Below are 17,807 nucleotides of genomic sequence, written 5' to 3'. Positions count from 1 at the left end.
AGCACAAGCTGGAATCAAGACTGCCAGGAGAAATATCAACCTGAGATATGCAGATGACACCAGTCTAACAGCAAAAAGCAAGCGAAGAGGAACTAAACAGCCTCTTGATGAGGGTGAAAGAGAAGAGTGAAAAATCTGGCTTAAAACTCAACATTCAAAAAACTAAGATCATACCTCTGGTCCCATCACTTCATGGCAAATAGAAGGGGGAAAAGTGGAAGCAGTGACAGATTTTATTTTCTTGGGCTCCAAAATCACAGTGGTGACTACAGCCATGAAATTAAAAGATGCTTGCTCTTTGGAAGGAAAGCCATGACAAATCTAGATAGTATATTAAAAAGCAGAGACATCACTTTTCTGGTAAAGGTCCACATAGTCAAAGCTATGGTTTTTCCAGTACTAATGTATGTATGTGAGACCATAAAGACCATAAAGAAGGCTGAGCGCCGAAGAATTGATGCTTTTGAATTGTGCTGGAGAAGACTCTTGAGAGTCCCTTGGACTACCAAAAGATCAAACCAGTCAGTCTTAAAGGAAATCAACCGTGAACAGTCATCGGAAGGACTGATGCTGAAGTGGAAGCTCCAGTACTTTGGACATCTGATGAGAAGAGATGACTCATTGGAAAAGACCCTGATGCTAGGAAAGATTGAATGCAAGAGAAGGCAGCAGGAGAGGATGAGATATTAGATAGCATCACTGACTAAATGGACATGAATCTGAGCAAACTCCAGGAGATAGTGAAGGACAGGGAGGCCCGGTGTACTGGAGTCCACGGGGTGGCAAAGCTGGACAGACTTGGCAACTGAACCACAGCAGACTAGTTCTCATTCTAATTAGTATTGCATAGTTTATGTTTTCCAATCTTTTACCTTTCTGAGATTTTCCTTTCGATATATCTTTTAAGCAGCCTATAACTGGATGTTTTAAAAAACAGAATTAGATAATATATCTTTTAATAGAAGAGTATAATCTGTTAACATTTATTGGGATTACTCATGTGTTTTATTTTATCTTAGTTTTAATTTTCCACTTATTATCTTTTTCTTTTGCTTTTTTCCCCATTTCCTGCCTCCCACTGGATTCATAAAGTTTCTACATTCCCTTCTCTCCCCCTCTGTTGGTTTGAAAGCAGCAGACTGTATATGTATTACTTAGCTTCTATTTTCTAAGAAAGTCTAAAGCTATTCAGTATTTCCATCTTGCCCTTGAACTTGACACAGATGTGCTCACACATTTACTGTCCACTGAATACTCTTGTCCTTGAATCCTGCTGTTGTCATAAACGTGTTTAATCCTTTTAAGAAAACCAACAATTATTTTTATAGTTGTTAATGTGTACAGACATTTTACAGTTTTTGCACTTCATTATTTCATGTTATTCTGTGTTCACATTTATCTTCACTAATTTTTTCAGTGAGGGCCATGGGTATACTCCTAGACTTCGAATATCTCAAATTATTACTTTTTGCCTTCTTTCTTGAATGATAATTTAGCTATATATAGAATTCTAGACTGCAAGTTACTTTACCTCAACACTTTAAAGCTATTAGCTCTTGTCTTCTGCCACTTATTACTTCTGAAGAGAAGGTTGCTGCTATTCTCTTTTTCTTTGTAGTTAAAAGTAGGTTTCTTTCAGGTAATACATTAGACTACCCACTTATGCTTGATGGTCTGCACTTTCTATGCAGACACACTATGATGTCTCTAGAGGTACATTTATTTTGGTGCAAAGAATGATTTTTTTAGGTGAGGACCCATATCTTCAGCTGAGAATTCTGTTATTATTTTTTAAAGTATTGCTTGTTCACCTATCCTTTGGCTCTCTCTTCTGATACTCCTATTAGACTCACATGTCATATTCCACAAGATATGGCTAGATACATGATCGAATATGTCTCACCATTCAAAATATTAATTTCATCTGTACGGAATTCATGGTTCAGGTTTGATTCTGCAGGCAATCTTTCTTAATATTAGATTTATTCCTGTGTTCTACAGTTCTGGTTTGCAGGCTCAGTTTGAATAGGAATCACTTCCCCCTTTGTCTCTCCACTTGTTCATCCCTCCCTGTCGGAAGACTTCACAGTTGCCTCCACCCAGTCCCCCTGACTCCAATCTAGAACCAGACTTCACAGTGGTATTTTGGTGCCTCTGCCACAGAGACGAATAGAAATTCAGAAGGCATTTCATTATCTTTCTAACTCTGTAGGCTCATGGCCTCATGTAAAGATGGAGCCTCAGCCACTGGGTCCATGTCTGCTTTATCAGTCTCCTACAGAGGAGGGCCCATAGCATTCTTCAGCTCAGGATTTTCCAAGTGCGGTATACTGACATTTTGGACTGGATAATTCTTCACTATGGGCAACTGTCCTATGCTTCGCAGGATGCCTTTTTTAGTTTTTTTAGTACCACCGCTAGACTCTACTCATTACATGCCAGCAGCAACACCCCTCCCCCAACTCACAACCACTGACTCCAACACTGCCAAATGCCCTCTGGGGGCAGTATCATCTCCAGCTGAAAAAACCGCTCTTTTGTGTTCTATGAATGAGTCTCTCCTCCTGGGTAGGGCACTCTCAGGCCCCAATATGCCACGGGAGCTGAGGTCCAGGCTGCCACTGCCTGCTTCCGCAGCAGGGCTCACAAAGCTTGTTGCTTCAGCCTCGTTCACTGTGCTATTTGTTGCAAGTACACTTTGGGGCCATGGAGATGCTTCCCTTGTTTCTTTTTTCTTCTTTAAGCTGTTTTTCTATCACTGCTGTGTTTGAAGCAGAGGGGGAATACTAAGCATAAACTTATGGAGCCAACTTAACTGGAAGTCAGCAAGTCCAAATCTAATCTTTAGTTTTGTTTGAAACTAAATCTTCACCTTCAATAGTCATCAGAGTTATTAGTGTTCAGGAAATCAGAATGAGTGTGAATTTCCAGAGCCTGGTTAGCTAGAGCCATATCACACTTATGAACATCAGTTTAGTAACAACAAAAATGAGATTTAACAGGGAACAGTAACAGCAGCAGAAATTACAAACCACACCAACCAGCATGCAATGGACACTTACTATATGTCAGGGAAACACATGATCTCCTTTAAACCTAAGAACAACTCCATGATGTAGATAATATCTTACAGATAACAAAACAGAAGCTTAGAGATATCCCTAAATAACAGTCAATTAAGTGAAGGAGCCAGGATTCAAATCTAATTTCAAATCTTGGGCTATTAGCAGTTGTACTCCACAGCCTCGCATACTCTACATGGTCTAAATAATTAATGAAGAGATCTTTGTTACTTAGTGGTCCCTGAGGCATTCACTCTGATGCAAAATACTAAGTCGCCACTATCTCCACCTGCACCACCACCTCCTCCACTACCATTTCCTGAGAACTTATCATGAATATAAGTTCTATCAAGGGCTGGGGACTGAACTTCTCTCTCCTCTCTCAAAATCGATCTTCACGAATACAGGGCTCATGTCTGTCTTGTCCACCGGTGTTATCACCAACGTCCAGAGCAATGCATAGCAATGGACATTCAATATTTATATGATAAAAGGACAAAGACAAGACATCTGTCCCTAATAGAAAGCAGAACACATAGGAAAAGGAAAAATAAGATAAGGATGCAGATAGTAGAGCCAGCTGAGGAGTTGACAATGGGGCAGTTGGTCAAGCTACATCAAGGTGATAAACTAGAACCTGATCTTGAATAAAAGCAGGACTTCGACTCAAGATGGAGAAGGGCATTCTGTGCAGAGGGCATGACATGGGCAGGTAGGAGCAATGAATGGAGCCGAGTGGACTAGAGACAGGATGGAGAATATACCGCAGAGGGCTTCAACGTCCAGAGTAAGGACTCTCAACTTTATCTTGCAGGCAACTGGAAGCCTCCAGAGAGTTCAGAAGAAAGGTTCAAAGAACTACTTTAGAGACGATATTTTAAAATTGCTTCCTAGGCCTATGCGTGTACCCTATTTCTTGAAGTACCTATTTGGATAGTTTAAAAACTTCTACTGTGTTCTACTTGGGTTTTCTTTTTATTTAAGAATCAATTTTGAGAGTCTGCATTTTTCAAAATATTATCTTTCATCCAGTTTTGAAAATTTAGTAGCATATAACTACGTGCAGTGTTGTCCTGATTTTTTCACCTCCCCTATATCTACTTTTTTAAACTTTTATTAATTCTCTTATCTTTCTGACAGAACTGTGTGAAAATTATTTTCTGCTTCCCTGTCCCCCTACCCTGAACTAAAAAACGTTTTGGGTTTAGCTAATTTTGCTGCTTGTTTTTCCGTTTATATTGCTTTCTTCTTGATTTCCTTTGATCTGTTTTTCTTAGCTTTGTTTTATTGACCCTTTTCTAGCCTTTAGAGACGGAAGCTTAGTTCAGGTATGACAAATATGTGGCTTGCATAGTCACCACTCTCAGCATCAGACATTACTAATCTATCACAGCACTCTTTCTTGCTGAGCTCAGAGAAGTCCTCATAATTCTCTTTAACATGACACTGCTGTAATGAGTTGAAACCAGTTTACTGGTTGAAGCTAATCGGCCATTTGTATCTTGGTTAATTCCTTTACAATCTTCCATATTTAACACAAAATAATTATGAGTTTAGCTTTAAGTACACTGTTGCCTACATTTCAAACATAAGTTTGATATATGTAATTCATTTTTTACCTTTAAAAGTTATTTCAGCTTTATTGACTTGACAAAATTGTTAAGTTATTCAAAGTACATTGAGGTGATTTGGCATACATACTGCAGAAGGATTCCCCCATCTAGTTATTTCACACATGTATCACCTCACGTAGGGCTTCCCAGGTGGTGCTAGTGGTAAAGAATCCGTCTGCCAATGCAGGAGACGTAAGGGGTGGGTTTGATCCCTCGGTCGGGAAGATTCCCTAGAGGACACCATGACAACCTGGTCCAGTATTCTTGCCTGGAGAATCCCATGGACAGAGGAGCCTGGTGGGCTACAGTCCATAGGGCTCCAAAGAGTCGGACACAAGTGAAGTGCCTTAGTACACACACATCACCTCACATATTTACCTTTTTCTTTCTCTTTCTCCTTCTTCGTTTTGGGGAGAACATTTAAGTTCTACTCTCTTGGAAAACTTCAGTGTCTAGAATGGGCTTTTCTGTCTTGTTTTGATATGTACAATTCTTATTTTTAATGTAGTTTCCACAATAATTTTGATCTAAACTACTTAAAAGAGTATTTTAACATTCTAAATTTATTTGAGCATTTGTCCAGATTTTAAGGAGCTTCCCTGGTGGCTCAGAGGTTAAAGCGTCTGCCTGCAATGCGGGAGATCAGGGTTCGATCCCTGGGTAGGGAAGATTCCTCTGGAGAAGGAAATGGCAACCCACTCCAGTATTCTTGCCTGGAGAATCCCATGGATGGAGGAGCCTGGTGGGCTATAGTCCATGGGATCGCAACGAGTTGGACATGACTGAGTGAGACTTCCAGATTTTAAAATCTCATTTTATTATAAAGTGGTCAGAGAATGGAGAGTGCATAATTTCTGTTTTTTCAGGATTTATACTAAAATAGTTTTGAAAAATATTCCATGGGAGCTCTGCAGGGCATAAAATTGCATGTTATTAATTTAATCTCATTAATTATACTGTTCAAAAGCCTTTATGTCCTTAGGTTAGATCTGTTTTCCCTGTAATAATGACTATTCTATTTTCCTTTTGGAATTCATTATTTTAGGTGGAATCTATCTTTTCTCTCATCATTTTTACCTTTGTACACTTTTTTCCTCAGAATTTTGGCAGATTTTTAACAGTCTGTCCTGAATTTCACTAATTCCATTTTCTGCAGCACCCAATCTCTATTCACCATGTTTAATCCAATTTTTCACTCAGGTGTTCTCGTTTCCATTCAATCCTTCCTGACCCCAGACTACTTGCTCTCAGTTAGCTTTTTTGAGCTCTACACACCAATGCACACTAGGGATTTTTCTAAAATGTTTTCTTTCTTGATTAAACTTACTTTGGAGGTTGACAGCTCCTCTGAGTCTTCTCCATGGATCTTTCTTTAAAGCTATACTATCTATTTCCAGGCCCTGAGATTTTAAAACATTTGCTCATCCTCAGAGAAGAAAGTCTAAGTTTGCCAATAAGGACTGAGGATCACAGAGGAACTGATATGAATTCTATCAAAGGCTATTTTAAATTTCTATCCAAATCTTAAAAAAAAATTTTTTTTTAATTTATCTATTTGGCTGCATCAGGCCTTAGTTGTTCTAAGACGGGCTTCTCTCTAGTCGTGGCGTGTGGGCTCCAGAGCACGAGGGCTCAGTAGTTGCAGCATTGGGCTTAGTTGCCCCACGCATATGGGATCAGGGACTGGAAGGCAGATTCTTAACCACTGGACCACCAGGGAAGTCCCTATTCAAATCTTTTTAAAAGGGATTTTTTTCATAATCAGATAAGATAGAAGGGAAGTGAGAGATGGGAAATATCCAACAGTCACATTACCATTTTAACATCTCAGCAAGGATGAATGAAAAGTAAGATTTTAATTTAAATTATCTAAGTATAAAATCACCAAAGGAAGATTCATCATTCTATGAGTCTCATGTATTTCTCTCCCCACGGGACCATATATAATTCCAATGATAACAATTGGTTAGATGTGATTTAGAGTACCTATTTTCAGACTGATGTCATTGTCATCATGGCCAAAGCAAATCCTAAGATCTTCTAAGGCTACCACTGAGGTCCAAATGCTGAGAGCTAGTAAAGGAAAGAGAGTCTAAGTGGTGACTCGTCACCTGGCCCCCAGCTCTTTCTGTCTCCAGGCCCGCCTGCTTAGAGTGAGAGGGCTCTGTCTGGTGTGTTCCAGGGCTGCCAGTGTTTTCCTACACTGCACTCCCACAGGCAGGCAGTATATAAAGCCCACGATGGGGTTCTTCAGTCCTTCTTGTGCTGCATCAACAGACATTTCCCCAACACCTCACTAGGAGGGTGGCACTAACTATTCCTACTTTTGAGCATTTCATTGGCCATTTAAGTGGCAAAACTAGTGTGGAAAGGAAGTTTCTATGTGCTGACATTGCATTTTCCCAAAGGCACTATTTTAGGATGATTAATCTGTCCCTTGCTGCACAGAATGGATGTGAATAGATTGGTGGGGGGGTCTCTGAAATCAGTGGTCTACTGGGAAGAGTATGGGGTTAGCACAGTAGGGGATGTGAATTCTGGCTTTGGTTCTGCCACTGTCCATCTGTGTACCTTGCTATACCCAAAGCCATGCACGGCGCCTTCCTCCAGGTTTTTATCTTTCAGCACTAAGAGTCTATGACTATATTATATGGGAAGTGCATAAATTAGAAATCTCATATTTAAGGATGGATACACTACAGCTTCAATCATATTTCTCAAAGCTACACATAATAAGACTGAAAAGCTGATAAAGATGGTTAATAACCTACAACATGACATCTTCAATGCTTACCTCAAGACCCTACTTTTGGACCATTTTAACTCCTGATCACTTTGCCTCCTGTTCATGACTCATTTGTTAAAAAGATACAACATATTTTTTTCTTGATCCTTTATTTTTATATTTTTCTGACATTAATGTGAGCATCTCCATCACACTGCTGACCAAATGTTGAGGTCACATTAATTGGTGTTTGGATCAACATGCTCCTGGGTTTGGGATAGCTTTCCTGCCTCCTAATCCCTAGCAGCCTTTAGCAAAACACCACTGTCCTGGGTGCTGACACAGAATAGCAGTTGGCTTCGAATTCTACTGCGGTCACTCTGATGCAGAATATACTAAAACCTGGCAAGGAAAGGTAACTCCAGCTATTTAAAGAAAAGCCCTTTCGTTGAGTCTGGTGTTTCTCGTGCAGTTTTCTTTTCTCAGGGAAGTCCCAAGGTAAACAGCTTTGACCCTGCCTTTCCAAATTCATCTCTAGTCTCTGAGTTTTGCCCACATCCCTGGCAAACACTGATCTTCTCAGATTACTTTCTGTATATTTCCTGGAGAGTATGATTCTGGCTCTGAAAAAAAAGTCTTTTACAAGGAAGAGATGGTTCATATGCATGTAGTTGTTCAGCGGCTGTCATCCTTCCTAGTTAAGCTGCCTGCTTGGAAGAAATACCACAAATAGTTTTGAAAGGAGGATCTGAAGTTGGTACTAAATTATGAAGTGTTACAAACATTAGAGAGGAAAATCAAAAAAGGGTATTGGCACTGTGGAAAAGGCAAAAAAAAAATCTAAATCATTCTCTTCACAGAATTGACAAGTGAGATTTAGCTAAAGGAAATATAAGTCTATGAATCTGAGAACTCTAACAAAGAACTGCTGGGCCAAGAAAGGATGGGGAAAATGGCTGTAAAGAGTCAGGATTAAAAAACAAACGTGCTCATAAAAAAGCTTTCAATAGAACAGACTGAAAACAAGTTATTTTGGTTAATTATTCAGTGGGGACAGTGAGTTTTGTTTTACAGTTAGGAAATTGAAACCTTTAGAGGGAAAGTGACTAGACTATTATCATAAAGAAATAGGACCCCACTGTTCCGATTCTCAACTCCCTTTGCACCAAAATCAAAAGACATTCCATCTTTTATGTTCTATTGTTTTCTAAATTCAACCCTCTAGGATGTGGAAACTTTGATGCTCTTGGAAATTGCTTCTATATTCGTCCAGTGCCAACTTCTGCACTAGGAGAGGTCTGAAGTTCAACCCAAAAACACAGGGCTTGGCACGGTCAAAAGCTCATTACAACTTCTAATTAGTTGTGTCTCTTGGGACAAATATGGCATTCCTGAGTGTGACTCAGTATCGCCAGTCATAACCGATCAGTTAGTCAGTCAGTTCAATCGCTCAGTCGTGTTCAACTCTTTGTGACCCCACGAATCGCAGCATGCCACACCTCCCTGTCCATCACCAACTCCCGGAGTTCACTCAGACTCACGTCCATCGAGTCAGTTCCTGATTAATATGAACCAAGCCCGCATCAAGGTGGCAATAAGCTCAAGCAAATGAAACAACACATTTTGTAGGAAGAAAGCAAAAAATTATGATTAACCACAACACCTAAAACTCATTTAGTATTTACCATGTACCAGGCACTGTATTTGTGCTTGACATTCATCAATTCATTTACTTCTCTTAATAACCCCATGAGGCAGGTACTATTATCATTTCTATTTTAAACAGGAAACTGAATCACACAGATGTCAAGGAACTTGCTATGCTGGCTAGGAACAAGTACTTTGGAACAATAATAAGAATATGTCACCTGATACTTAGGATCCTGATTTCAGAAGCCATGAAAGGTTTCTCTAGATTAAAAATAACTTCAGCAATCCAATTGAAGTATGGCGTTTAGTTTATTGTAATGTATGGGAGACATTTTCTTTGTATTGCAGTATCTTCAAATGTACCATGGCAATATAGGATGTTAACATGGGGAAAACTTGGTGTACGTATCTTTATGTGTACTATCTTTACAACTTTTCCATAAATCTAAAATAATTCTTACATGAAAAGATTATTTCAAAAAACTTTATCTGGATGCTTCCTAGAAGGGAGAACTTTTCACTGAGTCAGTTCAGAGAAAAATAGTGCTATTCTTCTTCCTAAAAGTCTGAGAGCAGATTGAAAACAGGGGGGTCCTCAAGCCCTACATTTTTCATGTAAAGGAGAGGATGTTCAGGTCTCCACTAGCACTAACTTATTTAGCTTCACAGACTTGTGCTAGAGTTTTAAAGGCAAATTGGAAACTATTTCCTGGAACAACGCCTCAACAACATGCCTTTTGATACTTGGATTATACTTTTTAAATTCTGAAGAAATCTTGTTTTTTCCCCCTCTTTTGTGCTTTCTTTTTTGGTGCTGAGCTGCTTCCGGTTTTCCCACACTCCTGCCTGTCAGAGACAAGAAACCACAAAAATGCAGCAGAGCAAAGCCTGTCCATAGAGCTGCAATTTCATCTGAGAAGTCTGAAGAGCTCTCCTGCCAGTAGTGAATTCAGGGCAGTGAGTGGGGTCCTCCAATGTCTGGCCTCGCTCCTGCCAACAGAGCACCCCTCTCCACCAGCACACGAACTTCATCGGCCACCACAGGCCATCTCAGCAATAACTGGAAAGACCACGGCAAACAGCACACTCGCAAATTCAACATTCATTTCCCCGCCTAACTGTGGGCTTTTCAAACCTGGGAAGGAGTGCGTGCTTTTGGAATGCTTATGATGGTTACTAAGACTTACAGAGGTCTGAAGTGTGCCAGGTATCGTTCTATGTACTTTACATATTTTAAGTCTGCTCATCTTTATCAACTGTCCTATGAAACAGATATTATCTCCACAAACAAGGGAAAAAATAATTCTAGGGGGTTGTGTTAGCTCTTCATTGCTGTCTTAGGCTCTCTTTAGTTGCGGCAAGCGGACTTCTCATTGGGGTGGCTTCTCTTGTTACCGAGCATGGGCTCTAAGCATGCAGGCTTCAGTAGTCATGTCTTACAGGTTAAGTTGTCCCACAGCAAGTGGGATCTTAGTTCCCAGACCCGGGATCGGACCCGAGTCCCCTGCATTGGCAGGTGGATTCTTAACCACTGGACCACCAAGGAAGTCCCCAAGTAAGGAAATTGAAGCCAAGAGTTTAAGTAAATTGTAACTTGTTAAAGATCTCGCATCAATAAAGTGTGAAGAGGGGTCTGACACAGAAAGTCAGGCCCCGGGGGCTGTGCCCTTAAGGAACCGAGAGGGGCCACACATCCTTCTTGTCGTGCCATCGGCTCTCAACGACAAACTGAACTGTCTACTGCTCCAGAGAGTTCTCTAAAGTTATTACGATGCCAGTTATTCCTAGAACAGTGCTTGGCACTTAGTAGGCACTGAATAAATATTTGCTGAATAAATGAATCTGGCAGCAGTATAATTAAAACAACCACAAGGGATTGCTTTTCAATCCAAATTTGGTTCATTATCCAAGGGGGCAAAAACACGAACTGTTTTTTCTGTGCCCTAGGATTCCTTTTTATAACTCAAGTTGATTTTGTGAAGGACAAATGAATGGGGAACCCCAAGGAGAGCAAGAGAAATATACAAATCTCTTCTAGGTGTTCATCCATCAGGGATTGCCTCCTCCTCCGGACAGCTTTGGTAAGTCTGACAGCTTTGGACAGCTTTGGTAAGTCCCCCAGTTTTAAATGGATAGGAGCTGCTAAAACCAACACTTTTTTGTTTTTTACCAGTCCATTTCTAGTTTTCTAGGGAAAATGGCTAGAGGTAGAGTGAAGAATGTGACCTACAACATGTATGTGATGCAGGGACAGAGATGTCTTTTTTTTTTCAGGTAAGACAGAAAGATGACAAAAGGTATTAGAAACATCGTTGCTCCACAGAGCCTGATGACTAATGTCAATGAAGTTAATTCATCTTATGAAATCTCAATCCTATGTCTTCCCTTTCAAATGCCTAAAAACAAATAAACAAGGGTGGAGGTGAGGGAAGAGTGCTGCATTTTACATGAAATTGAAAAGATCTAACTCTGTAGAATGACTGAAAGGAGAATACATGCCGGAGGAAGTTCCCCCCTCCAAGTCCACAGTTCAGCACTGTTACCAGGTGTTGCGTCTGGTTGAGGCTCCTGCTAGAGGCCACAAGAGGCAGCTGGCAATGACCCTGAACCTGCCAGCTGCAATGCTCACCATCACCCTTGGCAAACTTAAAAGAGCAGTCTCTGCCCCTCTCACAGGGGGACAGCCTCGACGCTGGCCATGTTGTAATAGCTCCCCCGGTGATTCTAGCTTACAGCCAGGGCTGAGGAAACAGTTGGCCTGTATTCCCCATCAGGTGCTCTTTTCAACACTGCAGTACACATTGTCTTGAGCCTCCATAAATAAAGAGCATCGTTAGCACAGAATTGATACAACTCAGAAGGAACTGAACAGAAGAATTCCGAGAACTTACTTGGAAGCCCTTTGGGATGCTGCCTTTCTGAGGACTTGTTTGTGACTGGACGGGGGTTTGGGGACCAGGGAGGAGGAACTTGGAGGTGGCACCACTTTTTGTGGCAGAGTTGTTGGCTTCTGGCCACTGACTGTGGCGCTTGGAATTCTGCAAGCTGCACCATTGTTTATTGTCCATAAATTGGAGTTAGGTAGTGTCTGGCTGCCAAAGATCGCCTAGAGAAAAAGAAAAACAGAAGATTGATGGAGACATTCTTCACAGTCCGTTTGCTGTAAGTGAATAACAGGTTTGCAATCCTGAGGGGAGGACAAAAGGAAAAGGGAAACCATTCAAATGAAGCAACTTTAAAGAAAAAACACCTCCTCCAATAATGCCGTGCAGGTGTAGATTCAGAGAAGGGAAATCTCTTTTAGCAGAGAGTGGAGATGGTCTTGTTGAAAGTGCCCTGGGCTAGGACTCAGGGCAGCTGGGTACTATGAATTGTCCATAGACGTGAATTAGAGAAGCATTTGGTCTCTCCTGGTCTTAGTATTTCCCTTCATTGTTAAATTCAACAGGCATTTAATGAACGCCTCTTGTCGGATGTCAAGTACTAAAAATACAGCAGAGAACAAAAGTGACTTGAACCTGGCTCAATTCCAGCCCACTCAGAACTCTGAACTCCTCTGGAAGGTTTGCACCTTTGAGGAAAGAGAAGGACCCAGTGTGGAGTAGTAACATCTTGATGACCTAAAGATTAACATAAGACCTACACTTGGAAACACTTTCAAAGTAAAATTACAACATGAATACTGGTTATTATACATGAATACAAGATCACAACAAGGGTATTTTCGCTTAGAAGGTAAGCCAACAGATACTAAAAAAAGATCCCAAAATCACCATCCAGACATCACAAATACCAACACATATCTGTAGGAAGGATGTACACTTAATTTAATTGTACACTTCCTCAGAGAGAGGCTTAAAACAACTCTTGCAACTTATTTGCCTCATTATAAATAGGTTTTTTCTGTGTGTTACAAATTTTGTTACTGATTCTTGAAATATGTTAACACTGCTTTCAGTAGGCATGAAAGCTTTAAATATAAAAGGATATTAGGAAGAAAATATAAGTGAAAAAACACATAGGACTTTTTATTAAAAGGATTTCTGGCAATTGATTTCTACCTATAGGCACTACATTTCAAGAGGCAATGGGAGAAATGTCATTTTCTCGTGGCAAGGCCTGAAGGAATATCAGATGTTCTCAGGAGACATTCAGCTTCTAGGTAAACTACACTGGCAATATTTCTGTCCTTTATGAATTTTAGTTTTTGAGATATAAAAGATGAACTGAGTAGCTTTAGTAAAGAAGTGTTAACCAATCCTTCTACACTAATGCCTTGGAATGTCCCATTTCAGGAAAATGTATCCAAAGGTCCCTGGTTGGGCAGATACGGGGCAGCACAGGTAGTCGGCATTCTTGTGTGGAGGGAATGTGTGTGGTTGAGAGGCTTGACAAAGAGCAAAGTGATTTCAGAGGTGGATGCTCAAGGCAGTTTCTTACAGACCAACTGGACTGAAATGGTCCTCATCTCTGGAAGCCACCAGAGAGGGAACGAAAGAGTGGCTCACTCGCCTCTACCTCTGAGCAGAGGAGGGGCTCCAAGGAAGACCTGAGTCCAGGACAAAGCCTAGAGGGCAGGACTGCAGAGCGTGTACACGGGGCTGCACACAGGGATGCGGGCAGTGGGAGCAAGGGCGTGGGCCATCTGTAACCAAGGCGTGCAGCAGAGGCCAGCTTGTGGAACTGGCTCAAAAAGAAATCCACTCCTTTCAAGCACCATATCTAAGGGCCTGGGGAGGGAGGAGGGAGGAGGGTTCAGGATGGGGAACACATGTATACCTGTGGCGGATTCATTTTTGATATTTGGCAAAACTAATACAATTATGTAAAGTTTAAAAATAAAATAAAATTAAAAAAAAAAATCCATGGGAGAGATTCAATTGGAAGGAAGGAGGGTGGCAGGAAAGGGTGACCCCACGACCTCCCAATAAGTGAGCTTAGACTGAAGAGTGCTTGCAAGATGCCTTGCTCAGCGTGGGGAGGAAGCCGGAACTGACCATGAGGGCTGACGAGGTCTACGCTGGCCCTCTATAAACACATTCACTGGATGAGAAGCAGAGGAGGAAAACCACTGTAAGTGAAGAACTCGTGGAAATAAAAACACTCTTTATTGAGTTAGGTTTTCACACAGTGACGGAACTGCCATCAGGAAGAACATCTATTCAATACATGTTGCCATGGTGACAATAAATATATCTTTATATATAAAAATAAACATATCTTTACATGCCAATACACACACACAAAGATATATACCATGTTGGTATCTGCACAGAACAATTCTGAAAGGATTAAAAACAAAAACTGGCAGCCTCCATGGAAAAGAACTGGTTAGCTAGGGGTTAGGGGAAAAGGGAAACCAATTTTTGACTATATATCATTTGTGTCTTTTTGAATTTTATACCATCTAAATGTAGTTATTTATTCTAAAAATAAATTATTGAAAAGTCAAAAGTAAGTCAAGTTCTAATAAGATGTGAGCAGGCAGCAGATTAACTTTCTAAGTATAAATCAAAATATCAAATGAAGCCCAGCTGGTTCGAGGACTCGCCATTAGACTGTGCTGAAGAAGGAATTGACTGTTCAACACTTACTATGGCTTCAAGACCAGATCAGGTCATCAGCGACAGGCAAAGGCTCATCGAAGTGGAAAGAAACATGGCTCTACAGTCAGATGTGACAAGTGGTTAAGGCGTGACAAGTCAGACATGCTCAGTCGTGTCTAACTCTTTGCGACCCCATGGACTGTACCCTGCAAGGCTCCTCTGTCCGTAGAATTCTCCAGCAAGAACACTGGAGTGGGTAGCCATTCCCTTCTCCGGGGATCTTCCCAACCCAGGGATGGAACCCAGGTCTCCCTCATGGCAGGCAGTCTCCACCAGCTCAGCCACCAGGGCAGCCCATAGTCGGGTGTGCCTGGACTCAGATGTAGGCTCTGTCACTTATAAGTTGGGTGACCTTTCAAGTTACTTAACCTCTCTGAGCTTTAGCTTTCTCATCAGCAATTATAATCACTTGGCTGGACTGCGGGGGATTAGATGAAGATCAATAAGTAAACGTAGCCCAGGCACTCAGTAAAGGTTTCCTGAAATAAATCAAAGCCCCAGGCACACAGCAGAAACTGAAATGCCCCCTTTCTTCCCAAACTACCACCTCAGTTTACTGAGGAACCAAGCGGTGGCTGACATACGAGTCTGCTTATCTGCAGTGACTTGTGAATGGTGGTTGGTTCTGTGTTTTCCAGCGTATTTTTCCAGTCTTATGACGATGCTCACTAGCTGCAAAAGCAAACTCATAAACTGAAAGCACATGTGTAGGTTCCCCAGATCATGTTTACGCAATTCTTTCTGGCAGAACAGCCTTTTTCTCTTCTAAACACTTATAAAACTGCATTCATATCTGTCTTATCACATCTAGCACAATGACCTTGTATCACAGCCACTTATACACATACTTTTTTCTGTGTCTGGACAACACATACTGGAAATGCCTGCCTTTGTACCGGATTAATTTTTGTTTCACTAACAGTGCCAAGAAGACTGACTTGTGTACAAATGGTGCTTAATAAACATTTACTCCATAAGTGAAGAAAAAAAACCTCATATTATACCAACTACTAAATTCCTACACAAAAAAATTGACAAGTTTGTGTTTACATAGAGATGCAATCTCGTTGTAGGACCGTTCTCTGGAGTTTGAATAGTGAAAGTGCCTTCAACTTACACTCAGCCACAATACATAAGTTAAGCCCTTCTTCAGATTCCAAATGAAAATAAATTCACCTTCCTAGACGCACATACTGTGGCAGGACCTCAGACACTTGTTCCATAGTAATAAGATGGGTCTTTACCTCAAAACCACAAAATAAACCAGGAGAATTTATTGCTTAGGAGACTCACTTGCCTGGATACTAATAATTCTTCTTTTCTTCCCTCCAAAACTATCCTGATTTTGTTTGGGTAAAAACACGTGCCCACCTAGAACATTCTATTTCCCAGTCCCTCCTGCACCTTGAGATAACCCTGTGACCTGGTTCTGAATGGTAAATAGAGAAGTTTCCAGGTGCAGTTCTGGGAAAACTCTTCAAAGGGGGCAGGCTGGGCTGCCCGGGGCACAGCTGTTTTCCTTTACCGTTGTTCTTCACCCCGAACATGGCCCTCTACTTAGAAGCAGCCAAGGTGGAAGTCCCCTGCTAAGGACTGCAGAGGATAAAGACAGGAGGAGCATGGGTTCCTGACTGCACCACGGACTTTAGGAGCACCTCTATCTCTAGATACCTGGTTATACAAGGGAAAGAAAATAAATCTTTAACTTGTTTAAACAGCCATGGGTGGGAAGTGTTCTATTATATGCAGCCAAATGGAATCCTAACTGAGCTGAGATACAATTCTCAATCTACCAAAGAGTCAAGCTTGTTTCAGCTTCAATATAACAAAAATATAACTGCATCTCAAAAATAGCAGAGAGTCTTCCCAAATACAGTAAAAAGCTTCTAGGTTCTCATTTGTCATTTGGGGACCATACACTCATAAACTGAATGGATAATGAAATTATTGTAATTCTATGCCATCCAAAATTCCCCAAAGTCAGTAATGTGTCAGACAAGTTCCCAAGTGCTGCACCAAAGCCAAGGCTAAGTGGAATGAGACTAAAGTAATCAGAACTGATGAGAAGAAAACCAGAAAGTACTCAGGCAAAGATAAAAGAAGACATATAGATGTGTGTAGAATATTGGCGGAAATCAGCCTCCCCAAACCCCACCCGCCACCTCCCCAACCACAGCCTGTATTGACCCTAATCCTACAAGTCTACCACTATGACAGATTATGTGAACTGTTTTGTCCTGGTATTCACTCATAAATAAACAGGAGCATTATATAAAGTTCTCGCCATGTAATTCCTAAGAACTGTGAGGTCGGGACAGAGTGTCAGCACCCTGCACTTGCGGGCTAACCCAGGGTGGGGCCTGCGCTGCCATCGGTCACTGGCCTGGGAACGTGAAAGCTGTATCAGCACCAGCCTCCACTCAAGACCTGGTCAACACACACACAGGCCTTTGCTTCTTTATTGGGTGTGGGAAACAGCAATGCTTCGGCAAGGACACTCAGAGAAAACCACAGTTGGAGGCTTGGCTTGGCCCCAGACAAAAGAGTGGAAAGGCCCTCCTTCTCCCACAACAGAAGGGTAATCATGGGTGGGAAGGAGGAATCTGTGATAGACAGAACACAGACTGCAACTTGGAAGGTCACAGGGAAGCAAGATCTGGGTTCTCTTACTTGAAAGATAATATCATTCAGAGATTAAATTCTGGGAGGTTGTGTGGTGTATGTGTGTGTTTTAATGCCTTCCAGAGAAACACCCCTTTCAGTCCTGACTCAGGCTTCTTGGTGATGGAGTATAACTGGATGCCTCCCTGCAGAGAAATAACTTTCTAAATTCATTTTCTAAAAATTAAGGTAGATGAAGCAGGCAAATATGAATCTCTATTTGAGTGGGTTAACGTCACTTTGTACCCCTTTTTCTCTGCTATCAGAACAGCAAACATTTTAGGCATCATTCTCCCCATGTGAGATTTTATCCTAACTTGGATAAAGTTCCCATAACATAGCTTCTAGTTCTGGCAACTCAAGTACTGGATGGTTTATCTCCCTGAGAAGGTAAGATGCTAATCACTCATCTTTACTACAACCAGGCTGAGAGTTGCTCAACGCAAAGAACACATTACGTGCAACCATATAATGCTATAGAAAAAGGCAG

The 17,807-nt window shown here is 41.2% G+C and overlaps 1 protein-coding gene across 5 annotated transcripts in view; it reads right to left on the bottom strand.

The window, feature by feature from the left end:
* Positions 1–17,807, bottom strand: part of TTLL5 (tubulin tyrosine ligase like 5) — a 316,639-nt gene that overhangs the window by 69,194 nt on the left and 229,638 nt on the right. For 4 of the 5 annotated variants that reach the window (XM_055538712.1, XM_055538711.1, XM_055538708.1 and 1 more), the window contains one exon: positions 11,942–12,156. In XM_055538712.1, coding sequence (XP_055394687.1) covers positions 11,942–12,156 — 215 coding nt within the window. Of the gene's footprint in view, positions 1–11,937; positions 12,157–17,807 lie in introns of those variants that run through there. The other variant, XM_055538713.1, reaches the window with a different exon arrangement.

This window comes from Bubalus kerabau, chromosome 10 (assembly GCF_029407905.1).
Source record: "Bubalus kerabau isolate K-KA32 ecotype Philippines breed swamp buffalo chromosome 10, PCC_UOA_SB_1v2, whole genome shotgun sequence".
Taxonomy (NCBI): domain Eukaryota; kingdom Metazoa; phylum Chordata; class Mammalia; order Artiodactyla; family Bovidae; genus Bubalus; species Bubalus kerabau.
The sequence above is the reverse complement of the archived record's forward strand: the minus strand, read 5'-3'. Positions and strand labels throughout refer to the sequence as shown.